This window comes from Puma concolor, chromosome C1, assembly GCF_028749965.1.
Source record: "Puma concolor isolate L17-30 chromosome C1, mPumCon1.1.hap2, whole genome shotgun sequence".
Taxonomy (NCBI): domain Eukaryota; kingdom Metazoa; phylum Chordata; class Mammalia; order Carnivora; family Felidae; genus Puma; species Puma concolor.
The window spans coordinates 158,906,698-158,924,586 of record NC_141674.1 but is presented as its reverse complement, the minus strand read 5'-3'; the positions used below and the strand labels follow the sequence as shown (position 1 = coordinate 158,924,586).

The 17,889-nt window shown below is 40.2% G+C and overlaps 1 protein-coding gene across 6 annotated transcripts in view; it reads right to left on the bottom strand.

The window, feature by feature from the left end:
* The window catches only part of NOSTRIN (nitric oxide synthase trafficking), a 58,767-nt gene that overhangs the window by 12,270 nt on the left and 28,608 nt on the right, over positions 1-17,889 (bottom strand). For 5 of the 6 annotated variants that reach the window (XM_025934807.2, XM_086718825.1, XM_086718824.1 and 2 more), the window contains 5 exons: positions 17,759-17,821; positions 15,115-15,213; positions 9,140-9,265; positions 1,121-1,219; positions 900-1,025 (listed from right to left, as the gene is read on the bottom strand). In XM_025934807.2, coding sequence (XP_025790592.1) covers positions 900-1,025; positions 1,121-1,219; positions 9,140-9,265; positions 15,115-15,213; positions 17,759-17,821 — 513 coding nt within the window. The remainder of the gene's footprint in view (positions 1-899; positions 1,026-1,120; positions 1,220-9,139; positions 9,266-15,114; positions 15,214-17,758; positions 17,822-17,889) is intronic. The other variant, XM_086718823.1, reaches the window with a different exon arrangement.

The window sequence follows — 17,889 nt, the reverse complement described above, 5'->3', positions numbered from 1 at the left end:
GATGATTGATCAGTTTTTAGCAAGTTTCATATAATAGTAGAATCATCCAAATGCTCTCAAAATAAGTTTTTGTAATATGGTTCAAGATTTTCAAAGGCAAAGACCATGAAGAATGTTGATAACGATTCCCACATTTGAGGAGTCATGCCTTTGTATAATCTCCTCCACTTAAATGTGGGCCATGCTTATTGATTTGGTTCTAACAAATAGAATACTAAGAGATGTCACTTCTGAGATTAGCTTATGAAGACTAAATTCCATCTTGGACACTCTAGCTCGGTCTCTTTTGGATCACCAGTTCTGGGGGAAGCAGACATTTTGTGACATGTTGTGAACCTCCCATAGGTGGAAAGACCTGCATGGCAAGAAGCTGGTATCTCCAGCTACCAGTCGGGAGGGGCCGGAGGCTTGCCATCAGCCACATGAGCTCAGAAGCAGGTCGTCTCTCAGGAGAGCTTTGACATATCAGCACTCCTGGCTGACACCTTGAGGGTGAAGCCATACCTAGATTCCTGACCCACAGAAACTGTGAGGTAATAAATGCTTGTTTTAACCAGTTATGCTTGGGGATAATTGTTATGCAACAATAGACATCCAATATGATATACAGTGATTATTTACAGATCATGAAACGTGTCTGCCTGGCATTACTCTTCTATAGAAGACTGAGTATAAAGATTCAGTCTGGAATCCCGTTTAACTTTCCTCCCTTCCAAAGAACACCAAAGACATATTTCTGTTGCCCAGTTTGTAAACCACATACTGTTTTTTATTTATACAGACTATGAAAAAACCAATACTTTCATTTATAATTGATCTCAATTTTTTTTTCAAAGTGAATCCCTCAATATATGAGTAAGGTGCCCCATTAATGGAACTTCCTTCCATTCCATACTTACAAAGTAATCGGTTAATAGGAAGTCAGATTTATTTTCTGTGGATGAGACTGCAGTTTCTTCCATGAGAGCCTGGATGTCTTTTTCAACATCTATCTTGTTGATGGCACAGTGAATCTGAGTGTGACACTGAAAAGCCAAGAAAGCAGAGCAAGTTTACTGAAGAATGTTTCCTGCCAGTTCTTACCATGCATATCAGAAATAGAGAAATCTTTACTACTCACTGTAGTCAGGGTTTGGCCAAAAACAGAAATATGTTGGGTGTACTGGTTTAAGTTATTGTATAAAAGTTTAATTCTTTCCTTCTCCAGCTCCAGGATGCTCTGAAAAGGATGGAAAATGGTGTAAGACTGGCCCGTTGTTGTGCAAAACTAATGTTACCTACCAAGCACTGACACATCCGAAGAAAGTCTGAATGAACTGTTATGTGAGTGCCTCTTGTTTATGCCACATCCAAGCTGCAGTGGGGGGGAGATTGGTGTATTTCCTGTTTAGTCTTATGTAGGATTGGTTTAACTCACATATGTTCCCCAGGCTGTTTTGGTCCAAAAGGTATATAAGGTGATGTTGTGGATTACCTGACATTCACAAAAAAAAAAAGGGGAGAAAAGGAATAATTTGAAAAGCATCTGTGAGTTCTAGAGAAGGAGAGCGAAGCCCAGTAAAACCCGTATCCATACCTTGGAAGTGCGTTTAGACACTAAATATTTTTAGAACTGTTTATAGTACATACAAGGCATTCTGCTAGCCTCTGCGGGGCAGGTGAATTTAAGGAAACTATTGAAAACAGCAGAGCCCCAAAGTCTGATCAACTCATAATCCTGTCCTAAAATTAGGCCTGGGGGGTCGAAGACCACTGTGTGAAGGTGGGAACATAGCCTTTCCACTTTGTGTGGAATGATAAAAATTCTACTCCTAGAGTCTCGTAACTTTTACCTAGGAAGGGTAAACAAAGGGATGTCACATTTCCCTTGTTGGTCTTAAGATTTTAGAAAAAGTTAGTTATTAGGCTTTTGCCACTCACTGCTAGCTGGGCTGCTGATTGTTTTGAGGGAGTGCAGGGAAATTCAGCTGCTAGGCATTGTGTGAGAAGGCTGGGCCAGATGGGATTCCTAGGCCATGTAGGGGAGGGGGGAGGCTACTGGGTACGTGCACAGAGGACTTTGGGCTTTGATGGAGGTGGCAGGTGCCCAAGACCACATGCTCATCATCCCATTTTTGTAAGGACAAAGCCTGGGCGTCCCTGCTTTGTTCAGAGGTCAGGTTGGTTGCTCTCACGCCCACCATCCCACCCAACTCCATGCCACACGATAAAGAGGACTCAGCAATAGTCTTTCATGAAGAAGGCTTTGGTCAAATTGGTGGGTAGCATTTCCATAGGAAGTAAGAAGGTCAAGTCCTTCTCAAGGCCTTTGGCAGGGTGGGGGTAGTGCAGGGGGGTGGTCACAAAGATCATTGGGTTCTCCCATCTGCCTCTCCAGGCACATCTATAGGGCCCACTGACCTAATACAGTATGGCGGTCCTTTATATCCCTGTGGTAGATCACATTCACATTCAGTTGTTATTTTATCTATGGTGCATAGTCACTTTAAACTTTTGTAAAAATTTATTTTTTTTTAAATTGTGGTAAAACTTGCATAACATAAAACTTACCATTTTAACCACTTTGGAAAATTTTTTTTTCGATGTTTATTTGTTTTTGAGACAGAGAGAAACAGAGCGTGAGTGAGGGAGGGAGGGGCAGAGAGAAGGAGACACAGAAGCCGAAGCAGGCTCCGGGTTCTGAGCTGTCAGCGCAGAGCTTGATGTGGGGCTCGAACCTACGAGCTGTGAGATCATGACCTGAGCTGAAGTCAGACACTTGACCGACTGAGCCACCCAGGCGCCCCTTAACCACTTTTAAGTGTACACATCAGTGTCATTAAGTACATTCAACATTGTTGTGCGACTATAGTTATCATCCATCTCCAGAACTTTTTTCATCTTGCAAAACTGAAACTCTACCCATTAAGCCAAATTCCCCATACCCCTTTTTCCATACCCCCTGTCAATCATCATTCTACTTTATGTCTTCTATGAATTTGACTACCTTCGGTATCTCACATAAGAGGAATCATATAAATTTTGTCCTTTTGTGTCTGGCTTATTTCACCTAGCATGAAGTCTTCAAGTTTTACCCATGTAGCATGTGACAGAATGGCCTTCCTTTTTAAGGCTGAATAATATTCCATTCTATGTATATTCCATGTTTTGTTTATTGGTATATAGTCATTTTAACACTGCTATTAAATGCAAGTAGTAAAAAGCTCAGGCAGTAACTATGAAAATTTATGCCGATCACATGAAAATTTCAATTCTGTGCCAAGTGTCATGACATTCTTGAAGCAAGAAGCCAGAGCTCTGCTCTCCCATGGCCACTTCTTTATTGAGTCAGAAGCTATACAACTTTTATAAGTCAGTGGGAGAAAAATGCCTTTGTTTCTGTTCTTAATCTCCTGAGTCTGTCTTCAATACTGTCAGGCACCAGCCATGAAAGTGGTTGTGTGCCCTCAGTTTCCCAGATATAGGATTAAAGACACAGAAAAGTAGCCTATCCAATGTATTGCTTCTTCCAAGGACAGAGATATATGCTTCCTAACCAATCTATAGGACAAATTCTGCTCAGTTGCTTGAACCTCAACTGGAACCATCTTCAATAAGAGACTTTACACCTTAGAGAAAGATTTAGAGAAACACCTGTTCTAGTTTAGCACCATGAACAAAGGACAGGAGAAAAAACAATGTGTTTAAGAACACATTGTATCCTAGTGGGCAGCTGTTTCCTTATTTTGACAAGTGCTGAGCCACTAGCCTCAATTTGAGACTGGAACAACCAGTATCCCTTGGTGGAGACGGTAATGGTTAAGAGATTTTAATTACATTTCAGGGAAATCATTAAAATGATCTATGTTTGCTCATGAAAAGAGGCAGAGATAAATTCCACTGTGCAAAGGGGAAATCCATATCTCATCTAATGAATTATTGCTTTCTATTATCATTTTATTTTTGTATAAAGTGGGTGGCAGAGAAGCAAAATACTCTGAAGCAACTGAAACTGTCCTCCTCTGCTTTTACAATAGTGTGTACGTGGAGAGTATGGTCAGAGTTAGCAGATTTGAAGTCTATCTGTGGCCCAGGCACTGTGAGAATTCATCCTCTTCATTCATTCTTTTTGGTCCTTCTGTCCTGGCCTCCTGGTCTGCACTACCCAAGAAATTTGGACAGATTTCATCTAAATTGCTTTCATAAAACTGATCAAAGAAATATCATGTTCTTTCTAGAGCAAGAACTCTCAAATTTTAGTATGCATAGCAATCACCCAGATGCCTTCCTAAAACCATTCAAAGGTTCTGATTCATCCCATTTAGGGATGATTCCGCTCAGGAATTGGAATTTTAACAAGCATGCTAGCTGCTTTGAAACATTATCTTGGGACTATGAAGGGCCACAAAAAATTTAATTTAAAAATTATTTTTAATTCTTCCACCTAGAGATAACCCATTAGCATTTTGGTGTATTTCAGTCCATCTAGGTGGCGTGTATGTAAGATTTTTTCTTTCTAATTATCTATCAAATTAGTCAAATTGGTACCCTGTTTTTTCACTTAACTTATACAAAAGCAATTTTTCATGTTGTTAGTCTCCCAAAACACCACTGAATATGGTCTATTTGTGGGATTGCATATAGTGTATTTGATTCATTTAGCCGTCCTCTTAATGTTAGCCGGCTGAATTGTTTCCTCCCTTTTGTTTTTAATGTATTTTGAGCAGAAATTGGTTTGTTTTTCAGCTATGTTCTCAAGATGGATTTATAGAAAGAAATTTATGTTTTTCAACATGGGTTCTAGGAGAGGATTAAGGCCTAAGGTCATAAGGCAGCTTTTTACACCTTGTGAGTGACCATCTGCCCCCCTGCATCTAGATTGGTACCAGTCACTACAACCCTTAGGAGAACTGGGAGCAGCCACTCAGATTATTTTCTGTGTTCTGTGGTTCAGATGAAGAATACTGGTTGAGAAAGTGAACGTTCTTAATGCCCTTGACACTTACTGCAAATAAGTTTCTAAAATAAATAGTTCCTTGAGTAAGTTCTGTTAGTACCAAACATTTGGCTCTTGGTAATTCTTACTAGCGTGGCTATTATTTTTCAAAATATATTAAAGATTATTTCTACCAGCTGAACTGTTTTTTCTTGGAGGGTAGGAAATATGACTTGAACATAGTATGATTATAAATAATAAGACTAATTTTACATGTGGCTTATGGAATTGGTTTTATAACTTCATAACCACATTTGAAACCTCACGTTTCTTGGGATCTAGTAAATCCTGCCTCAAATGCAGGTCAATGAATGTTCTCTGAAAGAATTTGTAAATCTAATTTGGAGAGTAAGAAGGGGTAGGAGGATACCTTAGAGGACATTTGAATGAATTCTTATACTCCATTTTTGCAGAAGATTGGTGGAAGAATGGAGGAAAAAATGAAAATGAGGGAACTTTGTTGTCACATTTCCACCTCCCACACTTACAATAAAATTCCCCTTTAATTCTGCTCAGCCCACTTTTGTTATGTGTCTTTATGAATATAACTTTCTACTTCTGAGTTTGCAAACAATGGTGTAAACACAGTGATATGTGAGTCAGCGACTTGTTGGTGTGGACTGAGTATAAACAAGTCAAGGGAATACAAAATAAGGGAATCGTTCTTGGTTAGGGCCAGGCAAGGATGACTTACTTGGCAGAAGTTGTCTCGAGTGCGTTTGAAAGGCTGGGCTTGACTCAGGAGGCAGAAGGTGGCCCTAAAGAGGCTGCAGTAAAAGGGAGTATGTGAACTAAAAGGGAGAGGGGGTGAAAGATTGGTGGCTGCTGGCATGCTGGTAAAAAATAAACCAGGACACAAGAAGGACGAAAAGAAATCTTTCTTTTCCTCATGGAGATTCTGATTTTGACTTAGATTCTTTGTTAATTGTTTAAAAATAAATGTTTATTCATTTACATATTTTGAGAGAGAGAGAGCATGAGTGGGGATGGGCAGAGAGAGAGGGAGAGAGAGAGAGAGAGAGAGAGAGAGAGAGAGAGAATCCCAAGCAGGCTCCTCACCGTCAGTGCAGAGCCTGATGTGGGTTCAAACCCACAAACCATGAGATCATGACCTGAGCTGAAATCAAGAGTCAGAGGCTTAACTGACTGAGCCACCCAGGTGCCCTGACTTAGATTCTAATAAAAAATCTTGAGTCTTAAATATTTTTAAAGCTGAGTTGAAAGGATTTTTAAAAAAAAAAACTTCAAGTGTAATGAACATACAGTTATATTAGTTTCAGGTGTACAATATAGCGATCCAACGAGTCTATACATGAGTCAGCGCTCATCATGTAAGTGTACTCTTCGCTTATAGGGAACTTCACCTATTTCACCCATCTTCCCTCCCCCAATTCTGCTCTGGCAACCACCAATTCGTTCTCTATATTTAAGAGTCTGTGTTTTTGTTTGTCTGCAAAGACATCTTTCAAAATGTAAATAAATGTGTATCTTGTCACCATCAGAGAATCTTTACAAACAAAGAAGATCCTTTCCATGATGCTTCAATATAAAAGTTAATGCTGCTAAAAGGGGGATGGGTCTGGAGGTCAGGTGTAGGAGGACTCTAATAGGAAGAAAGAAAACTTAGAAAAAAGGAAAGAGAGACCTAGTAAGAGCCTCTGAGAAGGTAGTCATTAAGAGCAGTTATCTAAGACATTTTGAAGGCCAACTGGATGTCACCTACACCAGACATGGCAGCCATACCGGTTAAGAACCATAATTATCCTCCATTGCCGTGATGTAGAGGTGAGAAGGGTAAAGACATAGAGAAATATTTTTCTTATCACCCTTGAAGGGTGTCTGGAAGATGGGATGGGAACAGCAATTTCTTTCCCATAATCTAACAGGGCTTCCAAGGAAGCCAGCCTCTGTGGACAACCACAATGCCACTGAGCAGTCCCAGGGGATGAGGCAAGACCAGAGCCAGTTTGGAGGGCCAGGTTTCAGATGGATAAGGTTGGAAATTAAATCCTTGGCCCTTTCTCACCATCTGCATGTAAAACCTAGTCAACAAAAGCAAGGAAAATACCAGGACCCTATGTTTGAAGGCATAAATTAAAGAAGGGTTTATTCTCATTTCTTCCTCTATGGCCTAATTTTTGTCTCTCCTTTAATTTCCCCGTTTTTTCCTAACTGCATCTATCCTACCTTGAAAGTGCAATAACAAGAGACTAAACACAGCTCTTTTATTTCTGCTTGCCCAGCTCCTCCATTTCTGCTTGCCCAGCTCCTATTAACGCCGAAGCAGAGAGTAGAGGTTAAGGCTGTGGCATCAGACTGCCTACGTTGAACCTTATTGCCATCTTGGGCAAGTTCCATCATGTCTCTCAGCCTCCACTCCCTCACTATAAATTGAGAATAAAATTATGACCTCTTCAAAATGTTGTGATGAATGCAAAATATAATGCAGTGGATATACTTAACCCAGTGCCTGTCCATAAGCAGCACCTGTTACATGTTGGCCATTATCATCCACACATTACTGTGCTTATCGAATTGTATCGTGATTGCCTCTTTTTGCAACTGTACCTTGCTTTAAACATTTTTTTAACTTAAAATATGGGGAAAAAATAAACCCAAACGTTCATGTTCTTAGCATCCAGAATTGAGAATTATTTAAGCTGGTCATATTTATGTTGACTTTAAAAATAGAGAACCGGGGTGCCTGGGTGGCGCAGTCGGTTAAGCGTCCGACTTCAGCCAGGTCACGATCTCGCGGTCTGTGAGTTCGAGCCCCTCGTCGGGCTCTGGGCTGATGGCTCAGAGCCTGGAGCCTGCTTCCCGTTCTGTGTCTCCCTCTCTCTCTGCCCCTTCCCCGTTCATGCTCTGTCTCTCTCTGTCCCCAAAATAAATAAACGTTGAAAAAAAATTTAAAAAAAAAAAAAAAATAGAGAACCAAGCTATTCAGATATACAGTAGTTAGAGTAAGTTTTAAGCCTGGGTTTTTTTGTGTTTTGTTTTTTGTTTTTTGTTTGTTTTTTATGGGGTTTTTTTTGGTCCTCTGCCAGACTGTCCACAAGCTGCGAGGCTGTATGTGGCAGCCTGTTGAATTCCCATTTCCCTCCTCCAACATACATTCAGTCTATATGTATAAGTTTACAAACACACACATAAAAACACTGTAGTTTGAGGTGTGCGTTTTTCAAATGCTTTAACTTACATACCCTGTATGAATAGCAGTTTCTTTTCTTCAACATCATGTTTTTTGAGGTTAATTTGTGTTTAAGTGTAGTTTTAATTAATATTTATTGCTAGATATATTAGTCTACTTTCTAAATTAGAGCAATTTTTAGAGTAATTCCTCTATTGAGAGGCAGGAAGGTTGTGTACAATTTTTTCTGTTATAAACCTGTCCTACAATAAATATTGTTATACATAACGGTATATAGGTGTAAATTTTTTTTTTTTTAGGATATAAGCCTACGAGGGGACCTGCATGTTGTAAATACATGCACATTTTAGTTTTACTAGATACCATCAAATTATTCTCACTAGAGAGGGACAAGAATTCTTGTTTCCCAGCAATTCTTATTTAGCAGTACTTGGCATTGCTACTTTTTAATTTTTGCCAAGTGATTGAGCATCTTTTCATATGTTTGTCGGTGATTTTGATTTTCCCTTTCGTGACTTGCTTGTTCACACTTCTTAATTTTTATTGGATGATTTGCCACAATTCTTTCTTTAGACGTCTTCCTTGCTGCTAAACTGTACACATCCCAAGTTGAGACGGGACTGTCATTATTGCTCCAGTGCCCACCACAGAGCCTTAGACACAAAGGAACCGCATTAAGTGATTACTGTATAAATCAGCTCTCAGGCCTAAAACTCATTTCTGAGTACCTAATACTTTACTTTGACAGCACTTTTTGAAGTTAGCTGAGTGCCTTTGTGCCCATTGAGAATTAGATTCTGGCCAATGACACTCAATAAATATTCACTGGTTATTGTATCCACAGAGAAATGGAAACAATTAGAAGTTATGTGGTTTGTCTAAAGTCACCTCTAGAGTGAGGGTCCTAGCCAAGGGCAGAGACCATCAGGTCCCGTAAGTGTAGATCTGACCTTCATTTTCAAGGCCTCACAGAGCCCAATGGAAGAAGAGAAAAATGTGAGCACAGAACTCACCTGGTAGCAGTTTTCTAATGTGTTTTCCCACTTCAGCCTGGTAGCACAGCCTGCCAGGTTTTTTTGGTAGTAATTTTCATCTTCTTTTGCCAACTTTTCAGTCGATTTTTTCAGTTTACTGAGGAGCTGAAGGAAAAGGTCAGTGTGACATATTCATTAACACATTTATCAAGGCTCTTTGTAATTCCAGGTAAAGAATTATGTATATCCCAATGAGACATTTCTCAACTCCCAGCTAACGTCATAAACAGTAGCTATAGATGACAAAATCAAAGATTTTTCTCAGAGAAAAGGGGTATCAGACCTGAAAGGAAACCTAAGGGCCTTTCAATATGATTCCTTCATTTTTTTTTTTTTTTTTTTTTACAGTTTGTTGATTTATTTTGAGAGAGAGCGAGAGAGAACAGGGGAGGGGCAGAGAGAGAAGAATCCCATGCAGGCTCCACACTGTCAGCGCAGAGCCCGATGTGGGGCTCAAACTCACGAACCGTGAGATCATGACCTGAGTGGAAATCAAGAGTTGGACGCTTAACCAACTGAACCACCCAGGCACCCCTCCTTCAGCCCCTCCTTCAATTTTTCAAATGAGGAAACTGAGGTCCTTAAGTGTGACATGATGTGCCTGTGCTCATCAAATCAAGGAGGAGACCAAATGACAGGTGAGGGGAAACAAGCACAGATTAAGAACCTCCAGCTCAAGACTGTCACCTACTAGTGATTCCTGTACTCTATTTGGTAAATCCTTGTGCCCTGGTGTTTCCTACCAGGACAGGCAGAGATTATGCAGCCATGTAACTTTAGAACTAGATCACCGGTGAAGAGCCTGAGGCACATGCTAATGTTCACCACAAGTTATGGGCAGCTGACAGGTGCTTTCCCCTTATCCTGCTCCCCAGTGATCTGCTCCTTCACAAAGAACCCCCTCTTGCCTGCCACCAACGTGGCTATCTGAGTGTGAAGTCTTTTGGAAAATCAAAGTGATAAAAAATTCTCTGCACCAGGGTAGCTGAAATTATTTCTCAAAATACTCAGAGAAGTAATTTCACATCTTTGAGAACAAAGGAAGTTGTGTTAACACGAATGATTCTCAAACTTGAATATGCCTAGGAAGGACCTGAGTGCTTATAAAATTGCAGATTTTTGGGGTCCCACAAGTGCCAATACTGACTCTTTAGTTCTGTAATGGGATTGGGAAATCTGAATTTCGCCATCTCTTCAGGTAATTCTGATGCAAATGGTCCCCAAACCACAGGTGAAGGAGTACCAAAGATCCCTGGGACTTAAGCAGTTTAGGAATTTCAAGGACAGAGACAAAGACTTTTAAAAATGACCTTCTTTATGCTTAAGAACATTTTGACTAATGTTTCAGTAATGAAGAACATTCATCCAAAATGGTGAATATTAATACCACTCACTTTATTATTTGAGTTGAAATGCTAGCCATTCAGCTCTCCCTCGGCTCTGATGTATGACTTACACAGGACACATTTGGTTTTGTATATCAAGTGTAATGAACCACATTTATCTATGGAAACATGAGCTTGTGAATTTTAACCTGATGACAATATAGTGAAAAGGCTGGAAGTGTGCCATGGCCATACTTTGCTAAATCATAATAATCCTTAGATTCTTACTGAGAATGCTCATCGCCACCCCCCGCCACCCTGGCAATGAGAACGAAGTCACTTTTGAGGTGACTACTCACATTCATCAGCCTACACTAGAGGGCTATTGACTAGAAGTTTCTGCTCAACAAATTTACAACAAATAATCCCAAATAGATATAAAAGAAGAATGTAGAGTTTTATATTCTTATTTAAGGAAATTCTCAGAAACCTCTACCAAAAATCTGGCAAAAATTGAAGATTTTTTCTTTTTTCTTCTTTCTCTAGGAACAAACATCTCATTAATTTATTCATCAAACATTTACTGAGTGCCACAATGCGTCACGTACTGGGCTCTGGGACTAGAAAAGGGAGCTAGGGTAGTCTCCCCCCTCTAGTCAGAGACCCACAGGGCCATCACTATCCTGTGTGATCAATCCTGGAATGATCAATCCTGGAATGATACAAGGATTAGGTGTCACTGGGGCACCAAGAGGGGCACCTAAACTAGCCTTGGGATTAAAATGACATGTAAGCTGAGACTTGGGTGCTCACAGAAATGACCCTGAGTGAATGAACTTAAAATGGGGGTAAGAATTGGTGAGGAAGCCAGTAAAAGGAGGCCTTTAAAAAGGAGAATGATATGCTCATTTTTGAGTTTCAGAAAAGTTGGGTGGGCTTATAGATGGTGGGGGCCAGGGGGAGGAGAAGGAAGCAATGCTGAAAGCCAAGAGACCAATCAGCCAGAGTAATCCAAGCGATGGTGATGGTGGTCTGGGAGATGAGTGCGAGTAGAAAAATTCAAGAAGTATTTCATTTAGGAGGTAGAACAGCAAGGTTATGTTAACTGGTAATATTCAAAAGATACAGAAAACACAGCAATAAAGAATATTTTTGGTAGAGGGAAATAATGTCTCTAGTCTTGGATGTTGAGTTTGAGGTGCCAGAAGGCAGTTTAGAGACTGGTTGGGCTGGAGATATAAATTTGGTTATTAACAGCATAGATATGGTAGTTGAAACTTTGAGAGTATATTTATTGCGTACTGGTTACTTATTGAGTACCTGATTTTGAGAATACTGTGTTGGACCCTGGAAATACAATGCTGAATAAAACAGAATGAGTCCCAGGAGAGAAATCATCAGGAAAAGCAATATATAAAGGTCAGGCAGAAAAAGAGAAGTCCATAAAGGAGTTAAAGAAAAAATTGCCCAAAAGAAAAAAAACCCAAAAGAGTAAGATATTGCTGAAGTTAAGAGAATGTTGCGGAACCTGGGTGGCTCAGTGTGTTGAGTGTCTGACTTTGGCTCAGATTGTGATCTTGTGGCTCATGAGTTTGAGCCCTACAGCTCAGAGCCTGGAGCCTGCTTTGGATTCTGTGTCTCCCTCTCTCCCTCTGCCCCTCCCCCGCTAATTCTCTCTCTCTCTCTCTCTCTCTCTCTCTCTCAAAAATAAACAGTAAAAAAATTTTTTTTAGAAGAGAATTTTTTTAGAAGGCATAAGTCAACAATGCTTAATGCTTCCAAGAAGTTAAATAAAATAAGAATCAGGAAGTACACATTGGCTTTAGCAACAAGGGTGACATTGTTTTCCAGGCAAGAAACTCTTAGTAGGATTGGGGGGAAGCTTGATTAGTATAGTTTGAGGTGTGAATCAGGAGGTAAGGAAATGGAGACAGAGCACAGACAGCCCTTTTAATAAATATTTTTATAAATAAATATTTTGTAAATAAATATTATTGTAAAAAGGAGATGATTAAAAATCTGGAGAGGATCAGGGCCACAAAAAGGTGAATCCCTGCCTCTCCCCACTTTCTCAAGACAGGGTGGGGAAAGACATGTCGACTGATGAGAAGCAGCTATTAGAGAGGGGTATGTCCGAGATATAGGAGAAAGAGAAAGAGTCAAAAGAAGCATCTCTGGGAGGCAGGATGGGATGGGAATCCAAGCACAGGAAGAATTGGCTTGTCCCATTGCACATATGACTTTAATAGGCAGGTGGCTGAGCTGACTTCCATTTACTCTGTGAGGAAGGAGGCGAGAGACTCAGTCTGCTGAGATGGGTGGTGAGGATGGAGGTGGAAGAAGAATGATTTAGATCAGCTTCTGCTGAGAACAAGGACTGCTGAGCAGGAAACAGAAAGAACTGCTGAGCAGTGAAAAGCCAGCCCTGCTCAGGTCGGAGATGAGGGGCGCTTCAATGGGAAATGCAAAAAGGGAATGCTGCCTTAGGTGTTTAGCCTTAGGACTGAAAAAAGAAAAGAAAAAAAGTAAAACAAAGGAAGCTCCCAGAAAAAGCAATGAAGATGGTAAGGGTCTGGATAAAATGACAGCCAAGGGCCATGGTTACAGGATCAGTCTGGAGGAGGCCAGAGGAAGTCCATTGGCTTCGACAGCCCAGGGAAGCTGCTAATGAAGAAAGGAAAAGGAAATCCACCATTTAGCTGCCCTGAGCTTTTCTCTTTGTTATTGCTTGACATCAGTGAAGAATAACTTCTAATGAGGGCTCTGAATGCCTAGGACTGGACCTGGTGTTTAGCATTTGAACAGACTGTGGTTTTTGCCTCCACAGAAGCTGCCTCATTATTCAGTTCGCGTTGTGATCATTTCATACTGCAAAGATTGACATGGGAAGAAATGAGAACATTGTAAAACCTTGCTAACAATGAATTTAAGTTATTTGACTAATAGTTGCTTCAGATGAAGTGATAATGTTACTTGCAATGACAAGTTCCTTTCTCTTTTCATAGTGTTTTGGGTTGCCGTGGTGCTGCCCACATTTCCTTAGGGGGACTCTATCTTTTAGGGAAGATACTATTTCAAAGGTTTCCAATTTGGAGCACGCACCACCAGAAGTGTGCAAGATAATCTATTATGTCTCCAGTATTATTTGTGTTCATTTTTACCTGAAAACAGTAATGGAGCTTACTCTTATTTAACATGTGAATCAACACGGTTGCCCACACATAGACAGTTGTGTGCTCTGGAGGGAGAGTGGGGATTTCACAGCATAGGCAGCTGACACAGGCCTTCACAAATGTCTTCACTTTCAGCATCCTGGGACATGTGGCCATCCGCATGTGTCCGGGGCGTGGGGATTTACAGAATTATCATCTAGCTTTAATTAGGTTACACACACAAAGTTAACAAATGTCTTAAAAAGGTTTCTGCTAAGAAGATGTAGATTGACATCAGTACTGCCAATGGAAGCATAAGAAAGCCAGGAGAAAATGTCAGAGCTGATGCTTTCTCTGGCTCCTGGTTATGAGTGCGTCATCGCCCACAGGAAAAGCAAAATCTGGGACGATCTGGTGAAATCTCACAAGACGTTAACCAGAAGGTTTAACACTACCAAGAGGAGCATTAGAAACAGGAGTTTACATTTCCTAAGATCAAGGCTGAAACTTGCCCAAGTGTATGTTTTGCCTGGAAATGTCACTCAGTGATCGTTTGAAGGCATCATCATTAGCTAATCATTTAAAATACTTTTTTATCTTTATGTCACCCTTCAAACACTTTTTTATGTTTTATAATGTTCATAACATATTAGTACAATATATAAAGTGCTCTATATTATGTACAACATCAATAAGGTACATTGTACAATTCATTATATATGAATGGGTATTTTTTTAAAAATTTTTTTGGGCTGAGAGATATTGAAAGGGGTCCCTATCAAAAAATTTGGACACCCTTGGCCTAATTTATCGTCTGTCAATAATCCCTTTTAAAAATACATGTGGACCGGGGTGCCTGGGTGGCTCAGTCGGTTAAGCGTCCAACTTTGGCTCAGGTCCTGATTTCACAGTTTGTGAGTTTGAGCCCCGCATCGGGCTCTGTGCTGACAGCTCAGAGCCTGGAGCCCGTTTCAGATTCTGTGTCTCCCTCTCTCTCTGCTCCTCCCCCGCTCATGCTCTATCTCTCTCTCTCCTTCAAAAATAAATAAAAAACATTTTAAAAAATTTAAAAATATATGTGGACCACGGGTGGCACCTAGGTGGCTTAGTCGGTCAAGCATCCAACTTCAGCTCAGGTCATGATCTTGTGATCCGTGAGTTTGAACCCTGTGTCCGGCTCTGTGCTGACAGCTCAGAGCTTGGAGCCTGCTTTGGATTCTTTGTCTCCCTCTCTCTCTGCCCCTACTCCACTCTCTCTCTCTCTCTCTCTCTCTTTCAGAAATAAACATTAAAAAAATTTTAAAAATAGATGTGGATTAGAAATGATTTAGAATCCCTCTCCTATTCTGCTACATAACAGCTCTGCAGAGACCCCATACAGAGCAGAGAATCAGCCAGTTCTCTTGTGTTCAGAAGTCAGAGTAGGAAACCCGTTGGTCTCCAAGCCACATGCACACAGCCGGCCAAGACAGGTTACCTTCTGCTTCTCCTTCTTAGTCACAGTTTGCTTGGAGTTTTCTACAAGATGGGCAAGTGCTTCATGCTTCTTGGTACTCACCATTAATTTCTTCTTGGCCTAGAGTCAAAAACATACAAAAACCAAAAACGGATCAGAAATGGATGTCAGGAGAAAAACTCTTCTGTTTTGAAACAAGTTGTGTTCATGTGCTAACTTAAATGATTGTGTATTTTGAGATCTTCATTTCTGCCCTCACCTCAAAATCTGCCTACAATAAAACAGTAGCTAACATTTTTTCCCTGAAAACAATGTATATTTTTTATTATAGCAAGTGCACTCGAGAACATTATACATTTCTCCAAATCACAAAGGCCTACAAGTCTCCAAACCATTGTTCTAGCTAGCATAATGAAGGGAACAGCTTTCCCACGAAAACATCACAGCAAACATGGAAGACTGCCTGCATCATTTTTAAAAATCAACCTGGGCCACGATTGAGCTCATTTTAAGATGCTCTCTTAAAACTTAAAGCAAAGGGGAGATTTGTTCCTGATACCCTGCGCATTTGACTGGCATTCTGTGAAATGGCCTGCATTTGCGGCAGGGGACTGGGAGTTGGGAAGGAAGAAGTGTTCAAAGTCTCCCTACTCTGTTGGTGCCTTAAACCTCAAAGTGGGTTATGAGTCAGGTGATCATTTCCTATTCTACACAGTTCCAACTTGGCAGAAGATGCTGTTCCAGAGAGAAAATAAACAAACAGAACTTGGTTTGAATTGGATTCAGCCTGTTCAGGAACTGGCTTGATTGGAAGACTGTTTAGTTTTTCACCTCAAGGTTGCAAGGACTGCAAAACCAGGCAATGAAGGGAAAAGTTCAGTTCCCTCTCTCTTTAGGAATCAGAGGCAACGCCTTCTAAATGTCTCTAAACCTATGAAGGCTCTGCAAAAGGGAATTCAAGGAACAGGAAGCCACTGGCCCTCTCTCTCTGCCTCCAGTCACACAACCCCGGAAAAATGAGAGCGTGAGGGAAGAGCATTTGGTCCTTTAAGGCTTCCATTTCTGTCTCCCAGATAGACCACACTTCATTACATGTGGAAACCCTTCAACTGTAGCTGGGGAGAAAATTATTCGAGCTCAAGAATTTTATGTTCTCTAATTTCTCTGTCACTCTTCATAAAAAAATAGGATCATTTTATTTAGAAAAATTACTTGCTGGGAACTGGGAAAGAATAAAAGATGCTTCTTTTGTTCTTGAAAGCAATTACAGCTGCTGAGCCCGGTTTCTCTCTTTTGGTTCGTTATATTGAGTTTCTGGTGAAAGCTGAATATTTAGAGAATGGATTTTTAAACACAAAGCCTGTTTAAGAAAGCTCCTAAAATCAAGAGCAAAACTAAAAACACATGCCTGGGTGCTGATTATGGGACTTTTAAACATTTCTTATAAAAGTGGTTCTCATGACCATTCTTTTTACCACTACTACTATTGTGGGTATAGAAATTCATTTATCTCAAACATTTCTTAATGTCCTTGGTCTTATGGAGCCATTGGTTTTAATGAAGGAGCTTCAAAGTCAACCCTGAGGGCTGAGTTGGGGCTGCCTTATAGTTTTGAGGGCCTCTCTAGTTATTTGCCACTAGCAGCTGACTGCTGGGGAAAGTTCTCTTTGGGCATTAACACTCTGGAGATGAAAATGGAGTTCAACTTTTGAAGCACAAGTTCTAGTAAAACAGATCACTGGGCTTTCTTAGCAGATTCCCTCTGCACTGGTTTCTAGTTCTTTCTACTTGAATTCCTCCTAAACCAGATTATTCTAGAATTATCTTCTGTACATATGTATAGGTTCCATCTGTTATTCTCTCTTCTTAAGAACCTATAATGATATGCTCTAAATTCTCACACCAGATCATAATTCCTCTCCCTAGAATTCATTTACTGTTTCCTGCACATATGTTATCTAGCCAACTACATTTTAAATTACTTGAAAATAGGAACTATATCCTAGTACAGTGTGGACTACAAGAAGCGGACCATACATATTTGTGGAATCAATATATGTGTTCCTCTTTACATATCGCTCCCCACCCTTCCCGGTACTCCTCTCACTAGTGACACAGTGATCACGAATGCCCTTCTATGAATGATAAATCCAAAACTCAGATAGTATTTGTCTCCTGCTCTAAGTTACAGATTATAAAGAGAGGCAGTCAGTGTAGTGTAATGGGTAAGAGCAGTGACTCTGGAACCCAACGACTTATAACAATTCTTGGTTCAACCATTAACCAGATTTAGGCATATGATTTACTTCTCTGTGTCTCAGTTTCCCCACCCATCTGTCAAATGGAACAATACAGGTCACATACCACATTGGGTTGGGTTTTTTTTGGGGGGGGGTGTTGTGATGATTTAATAAAAATATATAGCATGTGGCATACAATAAATGCTATGTCTGTTAGTTATAAATAATAACTATATTTAGACCTCTGCTCTTCTGTTGGTTTAGTTGAAAGATATATCTATTTCTATCAGGTGAAGAAACATGTTTCTCTTCAGTTAGCACTTAGAAAGACTAACACTACAACACATGATCACATTCATGCAAAGGCAAAAAGTTTCGATCCTAAAAACTGAGTTCACATAAATGACATTTGTATGTATACTTGCCTTGATTTGTTGATTCCAGTTGCTAATGACTAGGTTTGCTGCCTTTTCAACTTCATTATCAAGCTATGAACAGAAAAAAAGAAAAATGATTTTTTTTCTCTCTTTTTGTTGAGTCATGGGGCTGGCTTATA